The following is a 12,520-nucleotide window of genomic DNA, read 5'->3' on the forward strand; positions in this document are numbered from 1 at the left end:
AATGCTGTCTTTACTGGCCATTCATTTGTGAATAATGAAGAGCTCTTCTTGGCTGCCTTCCTGAAAATCCAAATGAGGGCCTCCTGCTGGGCTCTCTGCCACATGGGGCGGGGTGGGGGGTCGGGGGCAGCACAGAGGTCCTTCCTGGGGGCCATTACTGGCCAGAGTCCAGCCTCGGGAGTGCAGAGACCAGCAGTGTCTCCACGGCGTGCATTTGACCCAGTTCACCAGGTGTCACACCCGTTAGAAACTGCTCTTTTTCCTCTGTTCTGCTGTTTATTCTTATGTGGTCATCAGAACCAGAATAAATAAATGACTTTTGGTCATTCCAGCCCCACCAGAGACATTTGAACCATTGCCTCAGTTTGTCCAGGTCTGTAACTGGTAGGTCATGGACTCTCATTTAGAAACATCCACTAAACCTGTTAGGCATTGAATTTTTTTCCAATATAAGCCACCCTACGTAGCTATGGTAGAAATAAAATGGTCTACTTACCACAAACTTGTCTTTGATCAGGTAACAAATTGAAATGAGTTGAGCCGATTGTAAAGTAACCTGTGCCATTGGCTGATGGCGAGTTTCCTCTCTGTTCTCAGGTGGAGCCTGGGATTGTGCTTTGGCTGCTCTGGGTTTTGCATGTAGGACAAGGTGCTTTTGTGAGGATGCTTTTTATGTGTTCAGGTTATATGGTCCAGAAATGCCCAGAGACCTTGATTTGTCCAGTTTTATTGTTATTTTTTCTGCCGGAGAACAAGGCTGAATCACACACACAGTATAACCTCAGAGGTGAATATTCACAACAGTCATACAGGATGGAAAAATCCATGAGGGGAAGTTAAATTCTAGAATCCAGAAAGGAAAGGAGCCGAAGACAGTATTCCTCATAGCTCAGTAGACACTGCAGTGGGCTCCCTCTTCTTCCCTACAGGGCGATGACCTCGGCTGACCTCAACCAGGATGGGCACGGTGACCTGGTGATGGGCGCCCCAGGCTACAGCTGCCCCGGCCACGTCCACGTGGGGCGCGTGTACCTCATCTATGGCAGCGACCTGGGCTTGCCCCTCGTCGACCTGGACCTAGACAAGGAGGCCCATGGGATCCTGGAGGGTTTCCAGGTGAGGCCCCCCATCTTATATTTTCCCTTTTAGTATCAATAAGCCAGTGCCCGTGTTTCCCGGCAAACTCTTCCAGGATGAATGACCAATAGCAAGAATAATGATAGGTAACAAACAGCTGGTGGCCAGCATTTGTGTAGTACTTTTCATGTTTAAAAGCATCTTCACGTCATTAATCTCATTCTATCATTAACTTTGAGTGTTTAGTCCAGTACCTTCCAGAAACACCCATACCATGTAGTGGCTTTGAGTAGCCAATCAGAATGTGATATCTTGATAATATAAAACCTCGTTTGGTGTGTTTCTTTTAATATAAATAGTTTACCTTGTAAGAGTTTTAGATTCACAGAAAAGTTGTAAAGACAGTACAGCGAGTTCCCATGTACCCTTGACCCAGTTTCCCCTGTGTTAACATCTTACGTAATTATGGCATACTTGTCAAAGTTAAGAGACCAACACTGGTAAATTGCTATTTAAAAAAAAAATTACTTAGTTTTGGCTGCATTGGGTCTTCGTTGCTGCGCACGGGCTTTCTCTAGTTGCGGCAAGCAGGGGCTACTCTTCATTGCCGTGCACAGGCTTCTCTTGTTGTGTAGCACGGGCTCTAGGCACACGGGCTTCAGTAGTTGTGGTATGCAGGCTTAGTAGTTGTGGTGCACGGGCCTTGTTGCTCCGCGGCATGTGGGATCTTCCCGGACCAGGGCTTGCACCCATTTCCTCTGCACTGGCAGGCGGATTCTTAACCACTGTGCCACCAGGGAAGCCCAACACTGGTAAACTGCTATTAACTAAACTCCAGACTGTTCAGGTTTCATTCCATTGAGTCGTTATTCACCACCAGAGGAGTCCCGCAGTGACTGTACAGATGTTCCACATGGAGGCAGCATGAATTCCTCGTGGGAGTACTAGAGACCGGGAGGGTTTACCTCCCTGATGTCTTTGGTATTAGTCCTTACATGAGCAATAAACAAAGAGGGGCTGACAGAGACTTGCTACCAGCCACAGATGAGTATGGGGGCTTTGGTGACACTGCAAGCTCCAAATATCAAGCACCAGGGGAATTCGGGGTCAGATGCTTTCTTGCCCCAGACATACCGTTAAAATGTTCGCTGTGGAGTTAATGCTGTGAAAAAAATAAGATGGTGCACCTGAACATACTTTAAATAATGAAAAGTCCAATGGTTTATAATCTAGGTTTTTTAAAAAAATAAATTCATTTATTTTTGGCTGCATTGGGCCTTTGTTGCTGAGAGCGGGCTTTCTCTAGTTGCGAAGAGCAGAGGCTACTCTTGTTGTGGTGTGCGGGCTTCTCATTGCGGTGGCTTCTCGTTGCGGAGCATGGGCTGTAGGCGCATGGGCTTCAGTAGTTGTGGCACACGGGCTCAGTAGTTGTGGTGCATGGGCTTAGTTGCTCTGTGGCATATGGGATCTTCCTGGACCAGGGCTCGAACCTGTGTCCCCTGCATTGGCAGGCGGATTCTTAACCACTGCGCCACCAGGGAAGTCCATACAATCTAGTTTAAGCTCTGATGGAAGGAGCCTCTGAGTCCAAAAGGTGTTAAGTTGATGACCAGTGTAGGAGGTCACACAGTACCAGAGGGACAGCATTTTCTGGAACCTTCTGACACCACGTGAGAAAGTTCCAAAATAAATCAACTCATTCTTGTTACTTCTTTCTTCACCAAGCCATCCCCCTGTCAGACTGTGGTGTAAAGTGTAATCCTTTGGTCTCCTGTAGACAAGGAATAAGAAAGGCAACTGCTTCATGTGGATGAGAAATTATCTCAAAGACCCTTGGGGCGAGGAAGGAGGTAGCTCTATGCTCTCTTGTCCCAGTGACCTTTGATAATTTGGAAGATTAAGGGTAAGCATGTGCTAGGGATGGAAATCCTGTACTCATCCCTGGTCTGCAGTTAACCCTTCTGGTCCTTGTCTATTAAGTGGAAGATTAGGATAGATAAGCATTTGCCTACTTTTAGAATGCTGTGCTTTTCTTGGAATGATGGTTACCCTGCAGGAGGGCTCGATGGTAAAGCTGGTGGTGATGAAATGAACCCATCTTCAGTTGGCAGGGACCCCTACCCATTGGTCCCCATACTGCCCCAGTGTGCTTGTGTCCTGGGGCAGTCCTCTCTTGTTTATCAAGTTCCTGCCTTGTAGAAAGAGGCTGTGTTCTCAGATGCCATTGCACACAGGTATAGGGAGATTAGCCAACAAATAACAGATGTGGGTTCTGGGGCATGTGTGTTATGTGGCAAGCATCACTTGTGCAAGACTCTTGTTCATTGTTAGATAAGTTGTGAAAGAATAGGAGAACCTCATGAGTTATTTTTAGGTCAAGGCTCATTCTAGACAGTAGGAGATGAAAGATCTAGAAAATCTACCTTGGAAGAAAATTATCCCTGAATGGAGTGAATTTTCCATCTGTAAACTACAAAAGTAGGAGTAGTAAAAGTATGTACATTAATCCATGTGAAGTGCTTAGTATCTACAGCACTGTCATCAATAGAACTTTCCATGATGATGGAGATACTTTAAAGCTGTGCTGTTCAGTGTGGGAGCTACTAAGTGCTTTGGCTTTTGAGCATTTGAAAGTGGCCAGTGCAACTGAAAAACTGTTTTGGTTTAATGTTAGGTAATTTAAATTTAAAAGTAATAGCTACATTTAGCTAGTGGCTACTGCACTGGACAGCATGGCTCTAGAGCATCCTGAGTATTTGACAGCTACTGTTATGTGATTATTATCTTGGATACTTTCCAAGAGGAGTCTGGGCCTTAACGTGGGGCATGATACACACCAGACCATTTTCTGAAAACCTAGAACTTTTAAGAACCGACATTCTTCTCTCCGGCACCTCATCTTCCCCTCGGGGCAGACAGATGAGCTAAAAACATCCTTAGGGCAGAGCTACCCATCTGGCGGGTCATGGGTGTGTTACAGGCGGCTGCAGTTTTGTTCCTCAGTCCTGGGGTGCTGGGTGGGGTCCCCCAGGGAGTCAGGTGTGCTCTTCTGGAGGTTGTGGCTCAGCCCAGGGGAAGTAACTGGTGCCTCTTCAGCCCTCAGGTCGGTTCGGCTCTGCCGTGGCCGTGCTGGACTTTAACAAGGACGGCGTGCCTGACCTGGCCGTGGGAGCCCCCTCAGTGGGCTCCGAGAAGCTCACGTACACAGTAAGGAGGCTGCTGGGGGTGATGGTGGCGGGAGGGGAGGAGACACTGAGCGGAGGCCCCGGAGCAAAGCAGGCAGCAGGGGTGCCGGGCAGAGCTTTTGTGGGGAGATGATCCCAGCCCCCCATTCAGGTCCTTGATGGGACTCCGGTTACCTGGCAGCTTCTGTTCCTGCCTCCCTGGCCTTAGTTGGGCTTCACGGGTGGCACTCCACCAGGTACTGTACTCTCCCTCCCCCCTCCCCCGGGATGCTGAATGATAGGGAAGGTAGAAATTCCAGCTAATCCATAGCTTCCTGTCATCACAGAAGGAAGGTGACTTCCTGGATCTTTCCTCTCGTGCAAGGAACCCAGCGGGTTCCCTCTTTTCTTACCGAGAGCAGAGATCCTGGGTCCTGGCCCACAGGGCTTACCTCCCACAAGTCCTCCACACCATAGCCGGGCACCGCGAGTGACAGTGGAGTCAAAGGCCCTTCGTTTCCCTCTCCCACTGCAGGCTCACCTCTTCCTCTCCCTCCTCACCCTGTTTCTAGTCCTGTGAACAATTTGTCATCCAGACCCATCAGGTGCGCTCACGTTAGGACTGGTGCTCACCCAGCTCCCTCTACCTGGAAAGCCCTTTCTCTTTTTTCCGTAGGGGTGACATGTCACTTCTTGCAGGAAGTGTGATCTAATCCCTGGCTCAGGAGACGTTTCGTTGTCCTGTGCTCGCTGCCCCTTTGTAGCTCCCCACGCTGTGGTGTCACAGTTGCCAATTGGCCAGCTTTTGGGGCAGAGAGAGGTTGGTCTTATCCATCACTGTGTACTCAGTCCTCGGTTCACTATGAAAAATAAATGCATGTAGGAGGAGTAGGGATGGAGACAGTCAAGTTATGAGAACTGAGAACTAGTTCGTAACACAATAACAGCAGTCTGCATCCCAAGGCAAGTAAGCAGTACTGACACAACGTGTTAGTGTTCAGAGAAATAATGGGCTGGGCCAGGGGAGGGCTTCGTTGAAAAGCCAGAAACTGAGCTCGGCCTTGAAGGGGTGGGGAGTTGAGTAGGTCATTCTGCAAATACACTGAACAATTATGGATGGCAGATCCTGAGCAAGACGCTGGGGAGGCAAAGATAAAAATGACAGTTTCTGCTTTGGGGGCTCTAATAGTCTGATGGAAGTGGCCAATACACAGGACTGGACACTGACTTCTGGCAGTAACTAAGCTCCTGACCCTACCGGGCTCTGATGGTGATTTATTTCATCGTCAGTCACCTTCGTCTTGCTATCATTTAAGGTTCTCAGGTCACCACCCAGTCTTACCGATCGCCCTGTGGTTTGTCCTTGCCTAGGGTGCGGTGTACATCTACTTCGGTTCCAAACAAGGAAGACTGTCTTCTTCCCCCAACGTCACCATCTCTTGCCCGGTATGTTGAGCACCTTTGACAGGTACAGAAAATTAGAACTCGCCATATCCTACTTGCCCCAAGGGCTGAGTAAGACGTGTTTTCCTGTTTCCTCTTTAGGACACCTACTGTAACTTGGGCTGGACACTCTTGGCCGCAGATGTGAATGGAGACAGTGAACCTGACCTGGTGATTGGCTCCCCTTTTGCTCCAGGTGGAGGGAAACAGAAGGGAATTGTGGCTGCATTTTATTCTGGCCCCAGCCACAGCGACAAAGGTAGTGCTTGCTGGGGCTGGGGGTGGAATGGGCGGAGACCTCCGCTGCTCTAGTCTGTGGTGCCTTCTCTTGCATGTGGGTTTTTGTCCTATTTTCCTCATTGCATAGCATTTCACCTAAATTTTCTAACACTCTTATTCTTGCAGATGTTCTGGCAAATGATATGGATAGATTCACTGAATAAACATAGAGGGATCCAGCGTGTAGGTCCAGATCCAAAGGGGAGGGGGCGATAGTTATTCTTAAAGTGTCTCTGTGGAATGGAAGAGTAGAAACACTCAAGCATCCCAGTGATGCTCTAACTGTCCAACAGGCCCTTTTTGCTGTGTGGCTTGTAGGATCTTAGTTCCCCGACCAGGGATTGAACTTGGGCCCTTGGCAGTGAGAGCACAGAGTCCTAACCACTGGACCGCAAGGAAACTCATAACAGGCCCTTTCTTTAAAATGTATGTATGTATTTTTGCGGTACGCGGGCCTCTCACTGTTGTGGCCTCTCCCGTTGCGGAGTACAGGCTCCGGATGCGCAGGCTCAGCGGCCATGGCTCACGGGCCTAGCCGCTCTGCGGCATGTGGGATCTTCCCGGACCGGGGCACGAACCCGTGTCCCCTGCATCGGCAAGCAGACTCTCAACCACTGCGCCACCAGGGAAGCCCCAGGCCCTCTTTTTAAATAGCATCCTCCACTCCACAGAAGTGAGCTCTAGAAATGCATTGCTTATATGAAGTGTGAGTTCCATTTCTGACATTGGGGCCCTGGGGACAGCATGGGGGCACATAAGAGTTGTGGCAAAAACTCAGCCCAGTGAACCCGTTTCTCATTGTCCTACAAAAGGGGCCCACTCTTTCCATTCTGGTAGTCTTTCCACATAACGTAAAAGGCACTGGTTGTCTTGTGTAGAAGAGCTGAATGTGGAGGCGGCCAACTGGATGGTGAGAGGCGAGGAGGACTTCGCCTGGTTAGGATACTCCCTTCATGGTGTCAGTGTCAACAACAGGACCTTGCTGTTGGCTGGGAGCCCGACCTGGAAGAACGCCAGTAGGTGAGCACTGATGTTGGGGCCCAGGGACCAGTGAGCTCAAGGGACAGGTGCCTGTAGCCGTGGGAGCCCCCTGAGTGTGGGGTTCAGAGGAAGCAGCTAAGAAATTCTTACCCTTCAAGGAAACGCTAAGGCTCTGGGGCAAGGTTGCAAATGTTCCTTTTTAGACGTTTAAAAGAGAGATGGGTGTGTTAGCTTGCCAGGGCTGCCATACAAAGTACCATAGCCTGTGTGGTTTAAGCAGCACGAATTGATGGTCTCATAGTTTGGAAGGTTAGAGATCTGAGATCAAGGTGTCAGCAGGGTTGGTTTCTTCTAGGGCGCCTCTCCTTCACTTACAGACGACCACCTTCTCCCTGTGTCTCACACAGCCTCTTTTCTGTGCACCCATCCCTGGTGTCTTTCCCTCTTCTTACAAGGACACTAGTCATATTGGTCAGGGCCCCACCCTAATGACCTAATTTTAGCATGATTACCTCTTTAAAAACCTTATCTCCAAATGCTGTCACATTCTGAGGTACTGGCAGTTAGGATTTCAGCATATGAATTTTGGGGGAACACAATTCAGCCCCTAACAGTAGGCATCCCTCTGTTTTAGTCAGTCGGGAAGTAGAATGGTGAACCTCACATCTGGAGAGCCTTGATATTGGGATTCATTCTGAAAGCACCCCACACTCGTGCCTAGGATCACAGGGACCCAGGAGCACACAGGGAGGGGGGCATGGGTGGGGAAGATGTGGGTTGTCTTTCCTTGGACCTCAGTACCTGGCCAGCATTGAATCCTGTGCCCCATCAGCTAAGACCAGTATGCTTCATTCCAGTCTGGACCATTTGTTCCGCACTCGTGATGAGAAACAGAGCCCTGGACGGGTATCTGGCTATTTCCCGCCAAATTGTCAAAGCTGGTTTACCATTTCTGGAGACAAGGTATGACAGCCCCCGCCCCCGCCAGGAAAGTGGACACCACAGAGAGTTTTCTTAGCTGTACTATACTGACTTACTGCTATTTCACAGGAAATGGGGAAACTGGGTACCTCCCTGTCCAGCGGCCATGTGATGATGAATGGGACCCGTACACAAGTACTGCTGGTTGGGGCCCCGACTCAAGGTAGGTCGCCCGCCATGAAACTTGCTTCCTTTTAGTCATGTGGCTCCTTGACCAAGTCATATTGGGGGAAAGTTAGGAGATATGGAGGCAGACAGACCTGCGTTTGAATATTTCCTTTTCTCATTAATAGCAAGCTGGGTCACCTAGGGGAAGTTACTTGAACTCCCTGAACGCAAAACACAACTTATAATATCTACTTCAAAGGTTTGCTGAAAATCACACGTGAAAGTAACTTGGTGTGTTTTTAAAGCTCCTATCCCATTGAGCTTGGAGACGGAGCAAATTTTATAAACCAGTTCACCAGGAATAGGTCCACTCTGAGGGTGTATGTTAATAAAACATTATTTTGTTTAATTTATGGGTGAGTTAAAAGAACAAAACAGATCTACTCCCTCCAAGAGTATAAAAGTAAATTATGCTTATTGTAGAAATTTGTGAAAATATAAGGAAGTATATAGAAGAAAAAAATCACCCCTTATCCAGATATTTTAAAGCTTAAACGCATACATGTTTTTTCACACCTAATATTTTATATCTTAAGCATGTTCTCATGTTAAATATTCTTCTAAAACATTACTTTTGATACCTGTAACACATTTTTTCCATATGCACATGCCAACATTTACTACCATCATCCTATTGCTAGAGGGTCTAATCTTAACAGTCTTACTACATATTGTGAAATTACTTTTCAGAAAGATTTTCGTTTCATACAATATATTTGAATAATACATAGAAGTGGATTGGGCAAAGGAATGGTTAAATCTTTCCTTGCATGAGTAAGGATAAAGCATTACAACAGAAAGTTGCTGACTCAGCTTTGGAAGTTTTTTTTTTCTCCTTTACATAATCTAGGTAGTGATTTCTAAACTCTTGCAACACACATTACTAATTTTGTCTCACCACTCTTGCTCCCAGAGTGCTGTGAATTAGAGCTTCCCCAATTTTCTTAGTTTTAGTCCCTTTACTACCTTAATAATTTTCTCCATTATCAAATATTGTATAAAATACAGAATAAAAAGGTTAATTATATATATCATGATATATATGATATATAAATGATACTTTTTGAGATAATTATAAATTCACATGCAGTTGTAAGAAATAATAGAGGTCATGTTACATTTGATCCAGTTTTCACCAATGATGATAATCTGCACACCATAACCAGTGTCACAACTGGGTTATCAACAGATATAATCCACCAATCTTGCTCAGATTTTCCTATTTTTACTTGTATTTTGATTGTATTTCACCTACATAATTTGAGGGGCCCAGACAAAATTAAAATGTTACCTGAAATTCTGGATAATTTTTAACAGGAGAGCATAAAGCCAAGCACAGGGCCTTTCTCAGTATGGGGCCCCGTGTGACTCAATAGGTTGCAGATGCTGTGTTTATGTCCTGACAGCTTAGCTCCTTTGGGGTACTGTACTACTTCTCAAACCCTGGAATCAGATTAGACACTGCTATCCTCATTTCGATCCACACAGATTTTCTAGTGGTACCTGCATTTTACCGTAACAACCCATTATGATAAAATCCCAGTTTTGCAAAGATGTGACATCATTGAAAGGAACATAGGGATCTAATGTTGAAACTATGACCCACCCCCAGCAGGTAGGTCATGTGGCATCAGACAGATGTCATTGTGTTACTAGCAAAAGTTCAAGACACCTGCAGTATCCCTGTGAGTTTGCTGAAGTGTTTCAGTGTATAGTTGGGGAATCGCAGCTCTATGGACAGATTAAGTTAAATGTGAAAAATCTGATCTACTTTCAGGGCAAGTTTGAGTAGGACAGTTAGGCTTGTCCCTCTCACCCTGTCCCCTGCCTCAGCAGGATCTCTGGGTCAGACTGTGGCCACTATACACAAGTTTGAATATTCAGTGAGGATTTTAGGGTGCTGATTAAAAACTATGAAGTACTTTCAGTATGAAAATGAATACTCAATGATGGCAAGGTTGAAGTGAGATGGGAACTCACACACTGCTTGTGAAATGTAAATAGATATACTTTTTCTCGAAAGGTCTGGCAAAATGGCAAGAGCCATTCCCCAAACCCAATGCTATATGGGCCCCTTCTAAGAATCTGTTCTCAGAAAATACTCAGAACTATGGGGAAGGATATTTATCATAGTATTAATTATAAAAGCAAAAAGTTAAAAATGGCCTGAGCTAAAAAGAATTTTATAATCTGCAAAAACCCCCATTAAAATGTGTGTATGTATATGTAAGTATATATCATTGTCCAGAAAAAAATATATGCTTTATATACATTTTCTTCTTTATACTTTTATGGGGTGTTTCCCACACGTTTTATAATGATCATATATTTAAAAAAAAAACCCTTGGCATTCACTAATTTGACTATCTCACAGTAATCCTGAAAGTCAATGACACAAAGTAACCTATAACTTCTATGTCCTATTTTCGTCCTTGTGATGGCAGCAGTTACTGTACTCTGGTTTATTTCAGATGTCGTGGCTAAGATGGCATTCCTGACCACGACCTTGCACCAAGGTGGAAGCACTCGGATGTATGAACTGCCACCTGACTCGCAGCCTTCTCTGCTTAGCACCTTCAGTGGAGACCGCCGCTTCTCTCGATTTGGTGGCGTTCTGCACTTGAGTGACCTGGATAACGATGGCTTAGGTAGGAAGGAACGGTGTCTCGGGCCAATAAGAGAGTCCTTTGCTTAATTGGTGAGTCCCCCTAATTGGATCACCTAGGCTCTACCCTCATAATGAATCAAGACCAGAGCCGGATGTACAGGAGTAGTACTTTTTGAACATGGTGACACGAATGCCACCCACATCAACTATTATTAATGAATGATAACAGAAAACAAAAGCCTCTGACTACGTTGGAATGAAATCAGGACAGACCTAGTAAAAGATGTACTAATATTATTTGTGGAAGGTTGGGTCAGGATCCAGTAGTGTAGTGGAACAATGACAGCGAGTAGATACTTCCTGCTGCTGGTTTTCATTGTTTACAGATGAAATCATCATGGCAGCCCCACTGAGGATCACAGATGTAACCTCTGGACTGATGGGGGGAGAAGATGGCCGTGTCTATGTGTATAATGGCAAACAGGTCACCTTCGGCGACATGACAGGCAAATGCAAATCATGGGTAGCTCCATGTCCAGAAGAAAAGGTAACTGTTCTTGTACACAATTCCATACCATGCTGGGAAAGGATGGCTACTTGCTGATGCCTTAATAAATTATGTCCACTATAGAACTGTTATTAGTTTCTGCCTGAACTCAGGTAACCTGCCCCTTACCTGGGGTCAGGACAGGACACAATCCCTTGCTTGTGTTTGTAGGCTCAGGCTGCCTGCTTGCCGGCAGTTCTGCAGTGTTCACCCCCACAGCTGCAGTTGGATGTGGGTCATATTGGTTCTTGGTCATAGCCGGCCACTGCTTGGTTAGAAGCCCACGGCAGAAAACAGGCCACGGCCATTGGAGTTTCATGAAGACTCCCAATCTTTTTATTTCATCTTTCATTACTTTGTTTTATTCCTTTTCTCAGGTGGGTTTCCCGGGTCTAAAACACTTGGCTGTTATTTTTAAACTTAAAAATTACTTTTTAAATTGCAAAAAATGAAAGTTTATTGTAAAAATATTAGAAAATACACAGTACAAAGAAAATTAAAATCTACCTAGAATTCTACTCTACAGAGATAACATCTATTAACCTTTTGATGTGTATCCTAGTATTTTTTTTTTGCTATGAACTTAATTGCTACTATTGTGCATTCACTGCCTAGCACTATGCTACACATAAAAAATCTAATCCACATCAAAGCTATTAATTTGGTACTTTATACCCATTATAAAGAAATTGAAGATTGGAGAAGGAAGTTGTTACAGGTCACACAGCTAGGAAATAGCAGAACAGAGACTTGAACCAAGAGCTGATTCTAAAGTGCACTCTTAACCACTACACTGTGTGTATCTTACTAACAGTGGTGACCATATTGTACATGATTTTGTATATAACTTTGTTTTCTATGCCTTCCTATAGTCTTATACAATATATCTACCAGATACCTAGTATTTTATCTGTAGATAAACCAGTTTAATCATTAAGTGATTATTATTAGTCACTTAGTCCATTTCAAATTTTTGCTGTTATAGTAAGATAAATATTCACATATAAACATTTTTATACATCTATTTTTCTGAGCTAAACTATAAGTGGAATTTCTGGTGACAAAGGGCTTCTCTAAAATGAAGCAATGTGAGCGTAAGGGTGTAATTAAAATTGGTTTAAAAAAAACCCCATGAACAGTAATAATCTCCCTTTCTCATCACTTTCTTTCAGGCCCAATACGTATTGATTTCTCCTGAAGTAAGTACCTTCTGATAAAAATGAAAAACTACCAAAAGAAAAAAAAAAAGCAGACCTTCCCCTTATTTCAAGT

At 45.1% G+C, this 12,520-nt stretch overlaps 1 protein-coding gene across 1 annotated transcript in view; it reads left to right on the forward strand.

Moving 5' to 3' along the window:
* The window catches only part of GPLD1 (glycosylphosphatidylinositol specific phospholipase D1), an 87,634-nt gene that overhangs the window by 69,628 nt on the left and 5,486 nt on the right, over positions 1-12,520 (forward strand). Inside the window, exons 18-27 of the mRNA XM_081247414.1 lie at positions 930-1,116; positions 4,174-4,284; positions 5,613-5,687; positions 5,787-5,943; positions 6,842-6,983; positions 7,802-7,907; positions 7,995-8,088; positions 10,565-10,741; positions 11,088-11,248; positions 12,421-12,447. Of these exons, the coding sequence (XP_081103540.1) occupies positions 930-1,116; positions 4,174-4,284; positions 5,613-5,687; positions 5,787-5,943; positions 6,842-6,983; positions 7,802-7,907; positions 7,995-8,088; positions 10,565-10,741; positions 11,088-11,248; positions 12,421-12,447 (1,237 nt within the window). The remainder of the gene's footprint in view (positions 1-929; positions 1,117-4,173; positions 4,285-5,612; positions 5,688-5,786; positions 5,944-6,841; positions 6,984-7,801; positions 7,908-7,994; positions 8,089-10,564; positions 10,742-11,087; positions 11,249-12,420; positions 12,448-12,520) is intronic.

The sequence above is a fragment of the Mesoplodon bidens genome, assembly GCF_964165515.1.
Source record: "Mesoplodon bidens genome assembly, chromosome: 10".
NCBI classification, from domain to species: Eukaryota; Metazoa; Chordata; class Mammalia; order Artiodactyla; family Ziphiidae; genus Mesoplodon; species Mesoplodon bidens.